Genomic DNA, 19,004 nt, shown 5'->3' with positions numbered 1-19,004 from the left:
CACGCGTTTGGTTGTGCACCGCCATTGTGGTAATATGGCGATCTTCACTGTGATGATACGAGTGCAGTGCGTCAATCTAGTGTTGAACGTTAAAATAGCGCACTTATAGGAGCAAAGGAAACAACCTCTGGCAGGAGTTGCTGAGATCGATTACCTGCATTCCTCGAAATACCCATCGGCTGCGCTTCCGCATATATAGGTATTGACTCACAAACTATGTAGCACCCGTCGCGGTGGCTCAGTCAGCTAAGGCGCAAGTTGCGCTGCTGATCACGAGATAGCGGGATCGAATCCCGGCCGCGGCGGCCGCATTTCGATGGAGGCGAAATGCAAAAACGCCCGTGTGCTTGCGTTGTAATGCACGTTAAAGAACCCCAGGTGGTCAAAATTAATCCGGAGCCCTCCACTACGGCGTGCCTCATAATCAGAACTGGTTTTGGCACGTAAAACCCCAGAAAGAAGAAAGAAGAAACTATGTAGCATGCCTGGCGCCGCACTCTCGCACCACTCGAGTGTTCTACAGCACACATCCACGAGGCAGTGAAGCCATCTTATGTGTGTTTTCGGGAGATGGCGATGACGTATAAGAAAACGCACAGACCACACACGTTATAGGCTCTTAAATGTAAACTGAGAGAGAGGGATAATATAACAAAGGAACGGCGAATAAAATACAGTGGTGGACACGAGCACTGAGAGGATTATGAACTAGTAAAAAGGTAAGCGTAGCAGAAGTGCCGCCCATGTACTTCGCCAAAAAAGCCGCAGACAGGCAAAAAAAAAAAAAAAAAAAAAGAAAAGCAGGATGCGTATAACGGCGGCGTTTTAAATAATTTCGAATGGTTTTAAAGCCCATCATGTTCTCCAAGAGCCATATTTAAAAGCCACCGACTAAATACAAGGATAAATAGTAGACTATGATCATTTAAAGTCGGTGCTGTAATTTGCTTCCGAGCAAAGAGAGAACCCACATATCCGCTGCCACAACCGGTAACACAAAAAAAAAAAAAAAAAAAAAAAAAAAAAAACACTGATAGTTCAAAACAGACAAAAACGAGGCGAGTTACTTGGAAAACATTTCAATGATGCTGCAAGCGGGCGAAAAGGGCAGTGTGTGCCGCGATACGAGAAGTTTACTATGAACACAATATAACTGAAGGACACATTCATGCAGTCATTTAGGTTGTACCACTATATATATATATATATATATATATATATATATATATATATATATATATATATATATATAGTGCTCACGGAAAGAAACGCGTCAATTTAGGACTAACTAATGCGCATACTTTCGTTTCCACTGTCTGTAGTTCGTGTGTCATCGCCGCAATCTTGGGTCGCCTGCACTTGAATCAGAGTCCGCATAAGCTTTAGTGACCAGGGCCCGTATTCACAGAAATGTTCTTGCGCTAAAATTAGTCGTAGGATAAGATGCTAGCCAATCGTGATCACATGCATATTATTAGCGAAGTCGGCCGATGGCAAACAGCATTTACGAACGAAAAGCTTTGCGAATTCGGCACCTATTCGGTATCGACATGACAGGGTACTCTCGTGTAATTGCACTATTTCGAGTGCTCTTGCGTGAGTACGCTATACAGGTGTTTTATTGAAAATGGAAGGTCACTAATCGGGAGTATATAACGGAAAATAAAAATAAATAAATAACGGAAGAAGGTTCCTTCATGTTTCGCTAGGAACCATCAGCCGACACATCGCTTAAGTTCTGACAAGCAGGCGCTTTCAAAACTGTATTCAAACTTTGCTCTACGTGTTGAAACATTAACGATAAGTGGGGTTGTGCTCATGCCACCGGTTATCTGCGATGTTGGGCGGAGAAATGTCTTCGTCTGTGCTTTCAAACACTTCAGGAAGAATTATGTCTAATGCACCTGCGTTATGCGGCTGTCAAACTTTCAACAGGAGAACCGTCTTTCCCTGGCGGATTTCTCCGTTTGAAAGTATGACATCCCGTCTGGAGGCAAAATTTCTCCACTGATGAGCATTAGCGGGCTGTATACACACGTATAGACGCAGACAGGCTCACCTGTGCAGGCGGGACACTTCTGGTGGGATCTCCTGAAGGAAGTTGGAAGCCACGTTGAACACTACAAGGCTGGTGGCATCCCAAATGCTTTCAGGCGCCTTACGTAGCCCGCAGTCGGCCACGTTGAGGCGCTCCAGTGTCTCCGAGAAGGCCCCGCGTACGACGAGGCTCTCGAGGTTTCGGTGGCGCAGGTCGAGCACTTGTCCGGTGAGCGGCACATCCTCTTTGACCACCTCGGGAGACGGTGAGGTGCGCGGAGTGTCTCGGTTGCCCACCGACGGGGGATCGGAGCCGGTCTCGAATCCTGTGTCCGAGCCGGTCTCGGACTCGTTCGACTCCGACGAGGCCGTCATGCTGCGGCCGGCAGCGCTCAGTTTGAGGGACCGCAGTCCAGTGGCAGTCCGTCGTCAGAATTGTGGCAGCACTACGAAGTAGCAGCGTTCACGGCCTGTTCCCATGCGAGCCATTGCCGGAGGGTTCCGACCGCGGTCACGCTGGCTGCACTTCCGGCGGAGGAGGAGGACCGCGCGCGCACCTGGCGTCTGTGACCGAGCGGAACTCCCGAGGAAGACTGCACCATCTGCCGAGGCAGACCCCGTTCAAGGTGGACGGTCTCCCGCGCGTACAAAGGGCCCCCCTCCGGGACCTCCTCGCCAGCCAATGGCGGAGGCGCCTTCGCGCTCGCTGCTCCTTCTTGCCAGACGCCCCAGAATGAAGCCGAGTGAACCTGCCGCAAGAAGAAAGGACCCACGCTCCATCAAAAGGGCGGGGCGCCCGCCGCCGTTTCCCCCCGCGCTCAAGCGACCGTGCCGTATTTTGATTGCGGTTCTCGAGATTTCTCCGCTGCCATCGTGGGAATCACCGGGGAGCATCCCGTTCGCCGGCACTCCGGACAAGGTCGCGGGCTCGACACCGGAGGCACACGCTTGAAGGGCTCGCACGTGAGGTGTGCGAGCTGCGCAGCGAAAGCGCGACCTTTCGCACGTTCGTATCGGCATGGTTAGCCGCTATACATGGTAGAAATTGTTTGCAGCAAACACCGAAAGATCTGTTTAGAGACAGGATATTTTAAATACACATTTGGTACATGGAACCGCCGAGGAACACACAAAAGCCACTGCAAAAAAATCACACTATAGAGTATGAGTGGATTGCAGGACACTGCGATATTGCTGGAAACACTGCCGCGGACTCTACTGCAGAACAGGCGCACGAAAATGAAAATGCAATAAATAACCCTCTTTCCCGTAGTGAAACCCGCCTGTTGCTGAGACAGATATCCTGTCGACTCAGCGCAAACACCTGCTTTGATTTGAAATCAAAGTGCACTTGTGGCATTTAAAACCTCTTTAGTAAACAAACATATTAGGTTCTAACTAAACGTATCGTGGTCGACCCCACTATTACATTTTCTATTTATGTGTGCTGGTGGTGGTGTGTTGTAGCTACAGGTGAGTTTAGCCTGGTGATCGAGGGCGGCAATTAATTGCTCCGCCTGAACCTATCTTTCATTGTCACTGGGGTATCCACCACCTACATGTAGAGTAGTTCAGTTTCTCTTAGACATATGAGAAGAAGGCGTGAAGCTTCATTGAGGGCTATAGCAGATCCTTCCGGAAACACAAGCTTTGAATACCACAAGTCGTATAGGATTTTGTATGTGTGTAGCTCACGTCTGGCGTTATTTTGTGTTATGTGTATTCTTGTGTAGATATGAACCGAAATTAATTGTTTGTTTTCAGACTCTTTTGTACACTTTCACTTGTTCACGCAACTGTGTATGTCTCCTAGTGTCCTTTTACTTTGTTCTGTGAATGGAACCTCGCAAATGTTCGTGATAATTCACTGTCGCCAGTGTATATCACTTTTCTGTGCTTTTAGCTGGCGCCGATAATGGTGCCGACATCTCCTTTAAATTCATATTAACAGCCAGTCGAAGACAAATGGGTTAAGATTTAGGTGTGAGAGCTTAAGGAATAGCTGTTTGTGTGGTACCTTGTCAAAGGCTTAAAAAAGTGTTTACAGACGTTCAACACTCGGTACCATCTAATTGCATGCAAGGTGCACTTATACACCAGTTCTGCCATAGTTAAAAGTACATATAAGAGCGCCAGGCGCTTAATCCGGCTCGAGAAGACGCAATCTTTCGTCTATGCAAGAACACGGAATCGCAAGGTGAACTTAAGACGGCCGGAAAATGGGCGGTGCACGTAGTATATGGATTGGTAGGCGAAAAATGGGTGCTATAATGAAAAACGTTGGTGATAAATTCGCAATCCCAGTACCTTATCTAGCGCGGATAGTCTTAGTAGCTATATATATAGTGAAGGGCGTTGCAGCGCGCGCTGAACTTCAAATTACAATACAAACAATATTAAACTAAACGGTGCGAGATACGACCATAAGACGTATAGTCCAGGCGCGTAGCCAGGGGGGGGGGGGGGGGGGGGGGGTGCTGATGGGGCTTCAGCCCCCCCCCCCCCCCGAAATTTTTTCGTGCCGGCATGCACCGCCGACCAAAACTGCCACCGACGCCGGGAATAATAATAATAATAATAATAATAATATAATAATAATAATAATAATAATAATAATAATAATAATAATAATAATAATAATAATAATAATAATACTTTATTTTCCATGAAAAGAATTACATGGTGGGGTTCTGGATAAAAAGTTGCACGCAGGGAACTTGACCAGCCCAAAAACCCATCGAAGGCAACAGAGGGTGTCGGGCGCTCACATGTGAGTAAACAGATGGGAAGGTGTCAATTTACAAAAAAAAAAAAAAAAAAAAATGTGTATACGAGACAGGTAGTAATACACTTTAGCAATTAGAAAAACAAGTAGTCTGCATTAACAAGGAAATATTGAATTTATACATGAGCAATATAGACTACATAAAGAAAGTCTTATTATACGAAAACAGGAAGAAAAATAGGGGGAAAAAACATAACTATATTCAGTGCAGCATGAACTAAAGGAAATAAAGGGGGGGAAAGTCATACAGTATTGCATATGAACAAACTCATTAAACAACAAGGATTAGTTGGACTGAAAGCAGTTGTGCAGGCTGCATAAGGACAGAAGGTCTATTTCTCGTAAGGCGAGGTTATTGAGTAAAGTCGGAAGTGTATGTCGAAGCATTTGTTGACCATAATTCGTTCTTGAGTGCGGAATGTTCCATTGTTCAGGTGTCCTTGTGTCATATAGGCTGCGAAACGTTCGTGTAGGCGAGCTATGTTCAATCATTCTGTATTCTGTCTACAATGTCTTTTTCACGCTCGAAAGACATTTCGGCACGAACATTGCGTACTCGGGCTGGATTTCGCGGCACCTGGGGTGGATTTCATGGCACCTGGGGTCACGTAACGCAAGGAGCCCCATCCGAGCACAAATTTTCAAGGGCTTTTCGATAGCGAGTGGGCGCGTTGTGGCATCTCGCAGCGGCCGCGGAATCTACGGAGCGCATGGATTTCAATTCCGAAACTGTATGAGTGTAACGTTCTCATAAACTTTTGACGCGAAAGGTGCACTGACATTTCCAAAGGCGTGCTTTAAAAGATTTTCAATTCTGGAACTTTATGGGGTTAATGCTGTTATAAACTTGGACCAACATGCGTGCACTGGAGCCCTCGTGTCCAAGCCGTTCCAGAAATGAAAGCACGCGCTCGCAATCTTCCACACACACGAAAATACTAAATATTACCGTGACTGTGAGCTAGCAGCTGATAATTTTCTACAAACATTTTCAGGACGCGTGCCCAATGTGATCGATCAGCTGGACCAGGGCAGGTAAAGTAAAATTTGAGAAAACAGGAGAAAGGAAATGGCCTATTATTGAGGAAATTCTTTTTGCGGGCTACAAGGTCTGGCTCTCGTTGGCCACAGGGACAGTGGCCCTATGGATTTAAGCATAGGCCGCGCTGAAAATACAGGTATTTTCAGAGCGCTTCTTCGCTTGCGAGCTGATTGTGGAGATACATATCTGAAGAACCATTTGGAAAGTTGCCCCAGTAATGCCTCGTATTTAAGCCCAGATGCACAAAACCAAATTATAGAAATCTGTGCCGGAATTATCAAAGAAAGCCTAGTTGCAAAAGCAGGCTGCTTCTCCATACTTCCTGACGAAACGACGGACATCGCTGGAATCGAACAGCCTACTGTTTGTGCAAGGTACCTAAACAAGGCTGCCAACGGCATCGAGGGATTGTTTTAGGTTTTACCACCGGAATAGATGCCCTCTCCCTTTGCGACTGCAGGTTCTGTGTAAATGTGTACAAACTGTTGCAGATTCTAGTCACCCTTCCAGTGACCACTGCGAGCGCAGAGAGAATATTTTTTAACAAGAGTTTACTAAAAAACTACTTGCGCTCTACAATGTCTGTGGAACGCATGGTTAGACTGGTACTTCTATACACCCACAGAGACGTCGGCATCAACGTGTCCGAAGTCATTGACCGCTTCGCTCAACTTCCCCGCCGAGAGAAGTTTGTCCTTTAGATAGCAAAGCAGCAAAAATCAATGCAAGTAAAAAGCTCTGTTCCTTCACGTCCATAAGCTCGTAATTATGAAAACGTATGACTGTTGGTTAGCTTTTAAAGCCGCAGAAATTTTAGCCCTTTATTCTAGCAGTTAGCGTCATGATCAAAATTATCATGCGAATACGGAAATTAGGAAGACATCAATAACCAATTTTGACCGACCTTGCTCATTCAAAGCCCGGCCCACGCGGCGTTTGCCAAAAACACACTCGGATATTGGGTAGTAACTTGCCGCATCATCTGTGGCTTTCGTTTGGCCTTTTCTTTCCTTTTTAGCTACCTGATTTTATTTCTTTTTTGAAACGAAGCAAAACCCTCCTTTAATTTTGGGTGCAGAATAATTGTTGCCGCTGTGCATGCACAGCGGCAACAATTATTTTGCACCCAAAATTTAACTGCCTGCAGGCAGTTAAATTACACATTTTCGTACTCATTTCTGCATTATTCCTCTATTATTCTACCTGTATGGTGCTGTCGCGACCGCTGCATGGCCCGAGTACATATCACGATTTCTGCGATCATAGTTTTGTTCTTGCCTAGATCTTCTGTCTTTCTGTGCGCAAAGTTTACTATCTCCGACTCCGCAACCTGTTTATTTGCCTTGTTTGACGCATAATATACAGTGACGTTTGCTTAAATACGTAGGTTTATTGGAGACTTAGACGTATACATTTAAATATCTTGTTGCGAGGTGTTGTGTATACAAGCAGGGAACTTTGTTTCCAGCGACTCTTTTTTGCCCTTTAGCGAGTTGTATCTTCGCATTTGTATATTCCATTCTATCTTCGCATATCTAATGTATATTTTGCAGAACTCCTACTTTTATGTGACTGCCACAGATACGAAGATGAGAGGATTGCCCTTCGGACGGCTTTGGGGCACTTAGACGACAGACCTTTTACGGAGGAAAAGATCTTGAGCGCGTGGCCTCGTTCGTCTGCTATGTGCAGGGCTACAAAGGTGCTGCTGTGCTTTTTGAAGTGCGCAAGCCTGTATGACCGCCTGTGACGAAACTCAGCGATGAACGCTTAAATGTAAATGTGAAACGTGTGAACTGTGAACTTCTCCCTTCCTTCTCTTTCAATCCCTTCTCCCCCTTCCCCCGTGCAGGGTAGCCTACCGGGCTCAGCATGGTTAACCTCCCTGCCTTTCCCTTATGACTTCTCCCTGTCTCTCTCTCCTACTTTTTATTTGTACTCACTGTTGCGAGTATAATCTCGGTGTAATTACAATACACGACCGGTAACAGCTGCTCCTGCGCAATCTATTGCAACGAGGGACAGCGTCATTGAGGTTTTTTCCTGGCCGTTGCATATGTGCAAAATTGTAAACAAGGTTCTTGATGACGAAGATTCATCAAAATATTTGTCCTCAACTTATTCATTTCATGGCCTTTACGTTCTTCATATCAGCTGTATACACTGCTTTGCTGGTTTCGAACTGATATATTTCTAATGTCCGTGTGATATTTTCTTTCCTTATTAAATAGACAAAAAAAAAACGCGGCCGCATTGATATCAGTTATTCCTGCCAAAATTTTTAGGACATATGAATATATTCTTTTAGGAAAAAATACTTATTTTACTTGAGAGTGCATAGCGTTCAATAATTCGTTTGCAGCATCTAATATACAATGGCATTGGCAATGCAGTTATTATTCATGTATTTGATCCCTCGACAACTTCTATAAGGAGGAGGCCGCGCTGCAACCTGAGCCCCCCCCGAACAAAATTTCTGGCTACGCCACTGACGTATACGGTGTTTGGTCGTCAGACCTCTGACAACCGAACATCGTAGGTTGGATGTTTCTTTCTCTTTAATTCAATTGTCCCCAACCAGTCAGATATCTGCCGAATGTTTACCTTTGAGGCTTTGTAATTGTATTTTGCTCCATGTTCCTTAAATATTCTTTTTCGTAGAACAGCTTGGTTAGCTGGGACACCAGGTATAAGAGCAACTGCTTTGGTCGATGTCGTTAAGAGCCATGCATGGTTAGCACAAGGCGAGCTCTTACACATCGATTTCGTATCACGGGCTCCAACAAAAGTAAATAAAGAGCGAGCGCGTATCGCCGCTAGTGTTTCACTCCGACAGCACCCCTGTGAGCAGGCATAACAGTGCCGCATTCGTTGAGTTTCCAAACCTCAATTTCCGTCTGAAGATATAGAAAACGGTTGTTTTTGTTTTTGCCCTTACAATAGCATTTGGTAAGAAAACCCAAGAATGTGCTACTATTAATATCAGAACTGTGAGTAATTATAATTACCTCGACATGTCCCGAGAAAGATCCAAGCACCTATCTATGCGTTCATCTATACTTTGATTCTGAAAGTAATTCGCCTACACTTCTTATCTTTTCTTTAGGGGGAGGTTTTATACGAGCGCTTCACGAGCAAAACTATGTAGCGATCACCTGCACAATCTCTCCAGGAGCCAAGCTTCTACGATACGCGTGTTCGTGTCAGCACCATGCTCGCTTTTTAAAGGTCGATATCGCCTGTACTCACCAGTGCCTCAGTGTGCATAAATAAGCAGCATATCTGGCCAAGGTAAATGCGAAGGCAGGAAATTTAAAGAGAGGAATAACGCTTCGAAGGCTGTGCAGGCACTTGGCCAACACATGGCCGTGCCAGCCACGATCTGCTTGTCGCTGGCGTAAGAGAGAGAGGTACGAGATGAAAACGTAGTCTCGGCATTATACCCGCATTTGGTGCACGCCGTTGCTAGGTCACTCGTTGCCTTACCACGCGGCTTACTCAGGCGAGTGTGCCTCATGTGAGCTGTAAGCTTCATCATTAAGGTCTCGCTAGGCCCTGAACTCACATGCCAGAAGACAACCCGGTCGTGTCGTTTCGTGACAGAGAAGACGACTTCCCGTCTTCGTTCACAGGCTCCTCTCAAGCGCTCTCATTACTCGCGGAACGACTCATGTGCAGTTGATACCCGGTCACTATATTTATAGCTTTCGCAATAACCTACTGCGATCGACGATCAAATAACCTCCTTTTCCGTCGTCTAGCTATAGAGGCTATGCGGCTGCTTCGCTTCTTAGGAATTCTGTCCGACTTTCTTTTGGACTATAGCCAAGGCTAAGGAGCGCCTTCGTGTTGGCATTCCTCGGTACCCTTGCCTTACACAGAGTGGTGGTCGCGATAGCTGTGCTGGTAGTATTGGCCTCTGGGGTCTGGGCCGGTATATTGTAGCGATGCCTTATGACTTATTCTATACACGTCTTATCATCCACCGCTCACGGCTGGCTGATCCCGTTGATAACGCGAGCAGACCGTCGCTCTGACCACTGACAAAGCGCGACAAGCGCGAAAAGGCATTAGCACCGGAAAGGCATCGCTACAAAATACCGGCCCTGGACTCGGCTTTCAGCTTCAGACAAAGCTTAACGGCGCCCGAACTGAGACATCGAAAGCTCACTCCTGGCGATCAGCGCCGACTGCATGTCACGGGCCCTATAACGTAAAACTATTCCAAACTGCTTTTATTCCAATCTCCTGACGTCAACAAATTTACGTAACCGTCAACGCAAGGATCGGGCTGTGGCTCGCAGCGTTGTTTGAACCGCCCAATCAAATGCGCTCCTCGTTTGAGGTCACTTTTGTTTGCTTTAAAAGCGAATAGCAGTACCTACTTTGACAGGTTTTTCTCATCTAATTGGCTGACAAGCGCCTGAGGAGCATGAAGAAGTGGAGATAGTTTCCGTGGGCTAGCGCAGTGAAAGTAGATAACCTGATTAGGAGGGTGGTGCCGGCGTCCGCGATTGGCCAGCTTCCCCTTGCTTAGCTTGCGACGTGGCTGGTCGAAAATCGTGGTGGAGTGCAACGGAAGGTTAAAAAAGGCCGCTAAAACGGATCCTCAGCAGTGGCGTAGCCATAAATTTTGTTCGGGGGGGGGGGGGGGGGGGGGCTCAGGTTGCAGCGTGGCCTCCTCCTTATAGAAGTTGTCGAGGGATCAAATACATGAATAATAACTGCATTGCCAATGCCATTGTATATTAGATGCTGCAAACGAATTATTGAACGCTATGCACTCTCAAGTAAAATAAGTATTTTTTCCTAAAAGAATATATTCATATGTCCTAAAAATTTTGGCAGGAATAACTGATATCAATGCGGCCGCGTTTTTTTTTTGTCTATTTAATAAGGAAAGAAAATATCACACGGACATTAGAAATATATCAGTTCGAAACCAGCAAAGCAGTGTATACAGCTGATATGAAGAACGTAAAGGCCATGAAATGAATAAGTTGAGGACAAATATTTTGATGAATCTTCGTCAATCAAGAACCTTGTTTACAATTTTGCACATATGCAACGGCCAGGAAAAAACCTCAATGACGCTGTCCCTCGTTGCAATAGATTGCGCAGGAGCAGCTGTTACCGGTCGTGTATTGTAATTACACCGAGATTATACTCGCAACAGTGAGTACAAATAAAAAGTAGGAGAGAGAGACAGGGAGAAGTCATAAGGGAAAGGCAGGGAGGTTAACCATGCTGAGCGCGGTAGGCTACCCTGCACGGGGGAAGGGGGAGAAGGGATTGAAAGAGAAGGAAGGGAGAAGTTCACAGTTCACACGTTGCACATTTACAGTTAAGCGTTCATCGCTGAGTTTCGTCACAGGCGGTCATACAGGCTTGCGCACTTCAAAAAGCACAGCAGCGCCTTTGTAGCCCTGCACATAGCAGACGCACGAGGCCACGCGCTCAAGATCTTTTCCTCCGTAAAAGGTCTGTCGTCTAAGTGCCCCAAAGCCGTCCGAAGGGCAATCCTCTCATCTTCGTATCTGTGGCAGTCACATAAAAGTAGGAGTTCTGCAAAATATACATTAGATATGCGAAGATAGAATGGAATATACAAATGCGAAGATACAACTCGCTAAAGGGCAAAAAAGAGTCGCTGGAAACAAAGTTCCCTGCTTGTATACACAACACCTCGCAACAAGATATTTAAATGTATACGTCTAAGTCTCCAATAAACCTACGTATTTAAGCAAACGTCACTGTATATTATGCGTCAAACAAGGCAAATAAACAGGTTGCGGAGTCGGAGATAGTAAACTTTGCGCACAGAAAGACAGAAGATCTAGGCAAGAACAAAACTATGATCGCAGAAATCGTGATATGTACTCGGGCCATGCAGCGGTCGCGACAGCACCATACAGGTAGAATAATAGAGGAATAATGCAGAAATGAGTACGAAAATGTGTAATTTAACTGCCTGCAGGCAGTTAAATTTTGGGTGCAAAATAATTGTTGCCGCTGTGCATGCACAGCGGCAACAATTATTCTGCACCCAAAATTAAAGGAGGGTTTTGCTTCGTTTCAAAAAAGAAATAAAATCAGGTAGCTAAAAAGGAAAGAAAAGGCCAAACGAAAGCCACAGATGATGCGGCAAGTTACTACCCAATATCCGAGTGTGTTTTTGGCAAACGCCGCGTGGGCCGGGCTTTGAATGAGCAAGGTCGGTCAAAATTGGTTATTGATGTCTTCCTAATTTCCGTATTCGCATGATAATTTTGATCATGACGCTAACTGCTAGAATAAAGGGCTAAAATTTCTGCGGCTTTAAAAGCTAACCAACAGTCATACGTTTTCATAATTACGAGCTTATGGACGTGAAGGAACAGAGCTTTTTACTTGCATTGATTTTTGCTGCTTTGCTATCTAAAGGACAAACTTCTCTCGGCGGGGAAGTTGAGCGAAGCGGTCAATGACTTCGGACACGTTGATGCCGACGTCTCTGTGGGTGTATAGAAGTACCAGTCTAACCATGCGTTCCACAGACATTGTAGAGCGCAAGTAGTTTTTTAGTAAACTCTTGTTAAAAAATATTCTCTCTGCGCTCGCAGTGGTCACTGGAAGGGTGACTAGAATCTGCAACAGTTTGTACACATTTACACAGAACCTGCAGTCGCAAAGGGAGAGGGCATCTATTCCGGTGGTAAAACCTAAAACAATCCCTCGATGCCGTTGGCAGCCTTGTTTAGGTACCTTGCACAAACAGTAGGCTGTTCGATTCCAGCGATGTCCGTCGTTTCGTCAGGAAGTATGGAGAAGCAGCCTGCTTTTGCAACTAGGCTTTCTTTGATAATTCCGGCACAGATTTCTATAATTTGGTTTTGTGCATCTGGGCTTAAATACGAGGCATTACTGGGGCAACTTTCCAAATGGTTCTTCAGATATGTATCTCCACAATCAGCTCGCAAGCGAAGAAGCGCTCTGAAAATACCTGTATTTTCAGCGCGGCCTATGCTTAAATCCATAGGGCCACTGTCCCTGTGGCCAACGAGAGCCAGACCTTGTAGCCCGCAAAAAGAATTTCCTCAATAATAGGCCATTTCCTTTCTCCTGTTTTCTCAAATTTTACTTTACCTGCCCTGGTCCAGCTGATCGATCACATTGGGCACGCGTCCTGAAAATGTTTGTAGAAAATTATCAGCTGCTAGCTCACAGTCACGGTAATATTTAGTATTTTCGTGTGTGTGGAAGATTGCGAGCGCGTGCTTTCAATTCTGGAACGGCTTGGACACGAGGGCTCCAGTGCACGCATGTTGGTCCAAGTTTATAACAGCATTAACCCCATAAAGTTCCAGAATTGAAAATCTTTTAAAGCACGCCTTTGGAAATGTCAGTGCACCTTTCGCGTCAAAAGTTTATGAGAACGTTACACTCATACAGTTTCGGAATTGAAATCCATGCGCTCCGTAGATTCCGCGGCCGCTGCGAGATGCCACAACGCGCCCACTCGCTATCGAAAAGCCCTTGAAAATTTGTGCTCGGATGGGGCTCCTTGCGTTACGTGACCCCAGGTGCCATGAAATCCACCCCAGGTGCCGCGAAATCCAGCCCCCCCCCCCCCCCCCCCCCCCCACCCTGGCTACGCGCCTGATCCTCAGCGAACAAGAGTTGGCAGAGCGATGTCAATGTAGTCAGTCAGTCAGTCAGTCGTATATACGTGCCGAAAGGGCTCGACAGCGTTATACTGCCGCACAATTTTTTAAATTATTATTATACACCAGTAAATCCATTCTCCCGGCCGGCGCCAGGTAGGCAGTGCCAGAGCGATCGGTGGGTAGACATCCTCTATTCCTTTCAGAACGGGGTAGTCACCGGCTATTCCGAAACAAATTCATTTATACAATTAAACATATTAATGCATCTTCAATGCTTACACGTTACTTTGACATGGTGAGTTTTCGCGGTCTCAAGATGCGCATGACAGACAAGCGAAGTGGGGGCGGCCCTAAAAATGTTTGACCAATCGTGCAATGCTGATTGCAGAAATGGAATAGAAACAGTTTGAAATAGCTTTACGTCCCGGGGCCGCGATATTGTAACGGTGCCTTGCGCTCAATTCTGTGCCACTCTTATCATCCACCGTTCACGACCGGCTGATCCCATTGATAACGCGGGTGGAGCGTCGCCTTGACTGACGAAGCGCGAAAAGGAAGCGCGTCGGAAAAGCAGTCACTACGAAATCGCGTCCCAGATTGCTATTCCACGCGTCGTAAAATGAACATTTCTCGTCAGTGGTGAAAACGTGCACCTGTAATCACAAAACGCTCTTACTTTAGAATTGTTCGCGAGAGAAAATTCCAGCCAATCCTGACGCTGGACATATTATTAGCGAGAGCGATCCGGCAATGGCAATGAGCTCTTTCGAAAAAAATTCTTTTGTGAATTCGGCCCCTGATTTGTGTTTGGCGCTCGGGATTTTGACGGCACTCCTTATGCGGCGAATAAAGACTTATTTACCTGGAAAAGCTGACCAGTAAATTGAAGCAACCAATGGCGCCCATAGCAGTTATCTAGTGCATTTGCTGGTTCGTCACAACTGAGTGGTAGCATTTTCTTGTGTGGAAAAAGGGCACCCAGAACTGCTCCGCGATAAAATCACTGGAACCTGGAAAGTAGCGCAACCGCCGGAGCGCGCGCAGGCAACACTGCGCTGTTGTTGCCAGATTTGGTCCAACGCGTCTCTCGGGCGGCAACAGCGCAGCTATGTAGCTTCGCTTTCAGCGGTTTATATTATCGCAAATCGAAACGCATTTCATCGTCCTTAAGATAAAAGATGAGATGGTGCATCTTTTGTGCGTGCGAAGCAGTACAGATAAGTACGATCGGAAGATTTTTACAGACGCCAAATTGCATGCATATGCACGCAGCGAGACAATAGCGACAGGACGGGCGCTCGAGCGGCCGGCCTTTCGTTTGTTCTTGCCGATACGTTTTGTGCTCGTTGGGAAGCTATCCAAGGAACATACTAAATTGCTTAATTGTATAATTAAGCAACATTACTCGTGTTTTAAGCATTTTATGCGTCGCAGGCCTACGTGAATCTCGGGTTTGTTTACATTGACTATTTTAGCCTCGCATTTTATGCGTCGCAGGCCTACGTGAATCTCGGGTTTGTTTACATTGACTATTTTAGCCTCGTATCCTGCGACATATAAAATACTTAAAACACGAGTAAGGAAGGAAAGAGTGGAGAAGGAAAGGCAGGTAGGTTAACCAGTTCAGCACAACCGGTTTGCTACCCTACACATGGGAGTGGGATGAGGGGAAATGAAAGATGGGGAAGAGAGAGAGAGAGCCCAGCACAACACACTCATCGTCAGTCACAGTCCGTCACTCTTGCGTGGTACGCGTGACATCACTGTCACAGCCGCTTGTCCAAGCCCGTTTCTTTTAAAAACCTAAGTAGACCCTTCGTCGCCTTCAGCTGCGATGTCTTCTGTCGACGACACGTGAGCATCGTTTCAAATGACATTGGTCTATTGTCAAGGTGCGCTAGAACGGACGCCAGGGGCTGTCTCGGAACATTATATTTAGGACAGTCGCATAGAATGTGTTCTAGCGTCTCCTCGCAAAGACAGGTGTTGCAAAAAGCGTTTTCGGCCATTCCAATGAGAGATGAATAAGATTTCGTGAATGCCACCCCTAGCCATAAGCGATAAAGCATAGTGACCTCGCTTCGGCGGAGTCCATGCAGTTGGCATACAGAGATGTATAAACGAGGGCAAGTGGCATTGACGATTTCTCCGGTTGGTCTGGCTGCTTGGCGTGCACCATAGAGAGAGCGTGATCTCCTGTGCAAGCACTCGAAGTCTGCTGGCTGCGTCGGACCGTGAGAGTGGTATCGCCTCTTCCTGTGTGTCGTCAAGGGCTGCCCGAGCGGCATTATCGGCGTCTTCGTACCCTATGACGCCGCAGTGACTTGGAAGCCACTGAAATGGCACGTGGTGTCCTGTCTCATGTGATGTATGGAGTAGGTATCTAATATCGAATACGAGCTGTTCGTATGGCCCGCGACGCAGAGCTGATAGCACAGATTGTAGGGCTGCCTTTGAGTCACTGAAGATTGACCATTGTCGAGGTGGTTCTCGATTGACGAAACAAAGTGCAGCGCGAAGAGCAGCTAGTTCCGCAACGAGTAATGTTGCTATAGCTAACTCGTAGCCATTCGACGCGCTGCAAAAAACGCGATCACCTCTTCCTTTGATTTTCTAGGCTTGTTACAGTGAAGACCGGCACGATGGTTGTCGCAGTGGGCCCTATGAAATCCACAAACAAAACCGTGTTTCGCTTAGCTAGATGCGATATAAGTTACATCTACTTGGAAAGTGAAGCATTCAACTGCGCGCCCCCCGTTCTAAATTTAAAACGAACCCGATGCTCGTGTGTCACACAAAATTTTTTAGGCTGACTATAGGTATCAAGCGTTGCCACGCATCGTTTATAAGCATGGATGTAATAGCTTTCGAACGTGGATACTGATTTTTCGCGCTCGAAATGATTGATACAGATCGACTTCGATAAAGATAAACTGTCGCTGACTGCAGTAAAAGGAAAGGGATGCTAAAACAGAGTTATCCAGGTCACGTTCCCGTTGTTTTAAGCAGTAATAAACAACAACACACGAGAAAATGTATAATATATTCGTCATTGACAGGTCGATAGATCTTTATTGCAGCGGTTTTCTCACTACATTATGTTATTTTTGACACAGCCCGCCCTCATTCCGACGCTCTTCGACTGGCATTTTGCGTGGTTCTGCGTATTTCTGAGCATCTCCTCGCCTTATTTGCGCAAGGCAAACCGCAGTCTACAAAGCAAACGCGTGAAGCATCTCGATCACATTATGGCATTTACGCAGTTCGATGATACCACCAAGCTGAGAGGCTTTGCGGTATCATCAAGTTCGCCTAGTGGGAGTGGAATAGTCGCGCTTTATTCGGTGCATCCAGATAGCACGGCGCTTGCTTTCGCTAATTGGTATCGCGAAAAACGCTTTCCTGGACTCCCGGTGGTTGCTGCACCCGAAAGCGCAGCACCCGGACATTTCCTGTCGTTTTATTTTAAGTCCACGAAAGTTACATACGCCCTAAATTACGCAAAACGAAAACTCCGACCTCGTCGATGGCTCATACGCGCGGCGTGTGCGAGCGATGCCTTTATTTGCTTTCCCGCTCCGGCGCGGCGTGGACCATCTATGGCGGAAAGTGATCACCTGACGGCAACTGACAAATCGGCGGCGCGGCGGCGAAGAGAAAAGGGATGCGGTCCTTTCTAGGTTCCAGTGACTTTACTGCACGAGTGCTCGCGGGGGTCTCGGCAGCACCACTGAAGCTCGAAAGAGCACCTCGCAAGATCACTTTTCGAGCATTTCGCTCAACGGAAAGACCAATTAGGTCTTCGGAACAACTAATGATTATCTGGAAAAAGAAATCACCGGCAAAATTCACAAAGCTTTTCGTTCGTGTGTCTGCTATTGGCCGACCGGCTTCACTAGCATCACAATTCATCAGCTCAAGACATCAGCTCAAGCATCGATCGCAATATTCCCATAGATGCCCTGTTCCTTGACTTCGAGAAACTTCCTAAAAAACAGGAAACAGTTTGTCTGTATTAATGGACATACTTCCTCGTTAGCACCTGTTATATCCCGAGTTCCTCAAGGCACCGTCCTCGGACCATTACTTTTTTAATATTCATCAATGACCTACCGACAAACATCTCCTCCTGTATTCACATTTTCGCAGACGATTGTGTCCTTTACCGTCCTATCCATAGCTTCCATGATAACATTTCCTTCAAAACGATTTACTAACTGTAGAAAACTGGTGTAGAACTTGGTTAATGTCTTTAAATATCAGGAAGACTTCGCAGATCTCATTCCACCGCCGGGCATCTATATCAAACACATAGGTACGTCGTTTTTGGCTCCGAATTATCTTTAGCTTAATCGTGTAAGTACCTGGGTATCACAGTGACTAATGATCTGAGCTGGTCACATCATATAGCAAGTATAACAAACGAAGCTAACCGTGTCCTTGGCTATGTCCGGCGTAACCTTAAGTTTAGCCCTCCTCACGTAAAACTGCTAACGCACCAAACGTTTATTCGTCCCAAACTGGAATACGCATGCGCAGTTTGGGACCCGCACCAGATTAACCTACAAAAATCTAGTGAGTCCATTCAAAACCGTGCTATTAGATTTGTCTGCTCAGATTATTCATACTATTCTAGCGTCACTGATCTAAAACATACGGCTAATCTTCCCAGTCTTGTGTCACGCAGGGAAATAGCGCGCCTGTCCCTCTACCACAAGATTTATCACTCGTCTCTTGCTCACTCGATTATCATACCTGCTCATCGCCTTTCGCTCCGCAACAGTCATTCTAAAGCTGTATACCCCACCTGCGCGCCCTACTGCGCATCTCAACTCATTTTTCATTAGAACAACGAACGACTGGAATCATCTGTAGGTAATAAATAAATAAATAAATAAATAAATAAATAAATAAATAAATAAATAAATAAATAAATAAATAAATAAATAAATAGGCTAGCACTTGTTCTTACGCGAAATCCTAGGTTATACGAACTTTGTGAATACAGGCCCACGTGGTTTAGCTAATGAGCGGCGAGTGCTCAGTTATTATGCACTAATTTTGCTTTTTAGCACTGCTCTTAACTCAAGCTGTCAAAGCCATTTCCATACAAAACAGTTCGTATAAGAAAACGGGCGCGGGTCAAAAGCGTTAACGTTAAGACGATGAATGCTCCGACCATCGACAAGCAGATCGAGAATCCGGCCATTAATTCTTGCATGATGATTTGGAGGAAACCGGATGGAGCACTTTTGAAGGCACTTTGAACGTTTCTTGACATTGCGTTCGTTCCCAGCTCAGAAAAGCATTTCAGACTGCTATCAGTACTTTATCTGAATGCCAGTTATATTCAATACATACAGACACAAAATGATTTAAAAAGCAGAAGCTTTAACTCGGCTGAACCAATGTGAATGAAGTTGGTTACGTCAAAAAGTGCGAAACTTTAGCGACTATTGGGTGAAAATTTTATACTAAGGCCCTCAGTTTTCTT

The 19,004-nt window shown here is 45.9% G+C and overlaps 2 protein-coding genes across 2 annotated transcripts in view; one reads left to right on the top strand and one right to left on the bottom strand.

Moving 5' to 3' along the window:
* Positions 1–2,646, bottom strand: part of LOC119432252 (PH domain leucine-rich repeat-containing protein phosphatase 1-like) — a 52,256-nt gene extending 49,610 nt beyond the window's left edge. Inside the window, exon 1 of the mRNA XM_049670852.1 lies at positions 2,060–2,646. Coding sequence (XP_049526809.1) covers positions 2,060–2,412 — 353 coding nt within the window. The 5' untranslated portion in view covers positions 2,413–2,646. The remainder of the gene's footprint in view (positions 1–2,059) is intronic.
* LOC125946810 (uncharacterized) overlaps positions 1–19,004 on the top strand; it is a 78,690-nt gene that overhangs the window by 33,372 nt on the left and 26,314 nt on the right. The gene's annotated exons all lie outside the window — the stretch shown is intronic.

The sequence above is a fragment of the Dermacentor silvarum genome, chromosome 1 (genome assembly GCF_013339745.2).
Source record: "Dermacentor silvarum isolate Dsil-2018 chromosome 1, BIME_Dsil_1.4, whole genome shotgun sequence".
Taxonomy (NCBI): Eukaryota; Metazoa; Arthropoda; class Arachnida; order Ixodida; family Ixodidae; genus Dermacentor; species Dermacentor silvarum.
The sequence above is the reverse complement of the archived record's forward strand: the minus strand, read 5'-3'. Positions and strand labels throughout refer to the sequence as shown.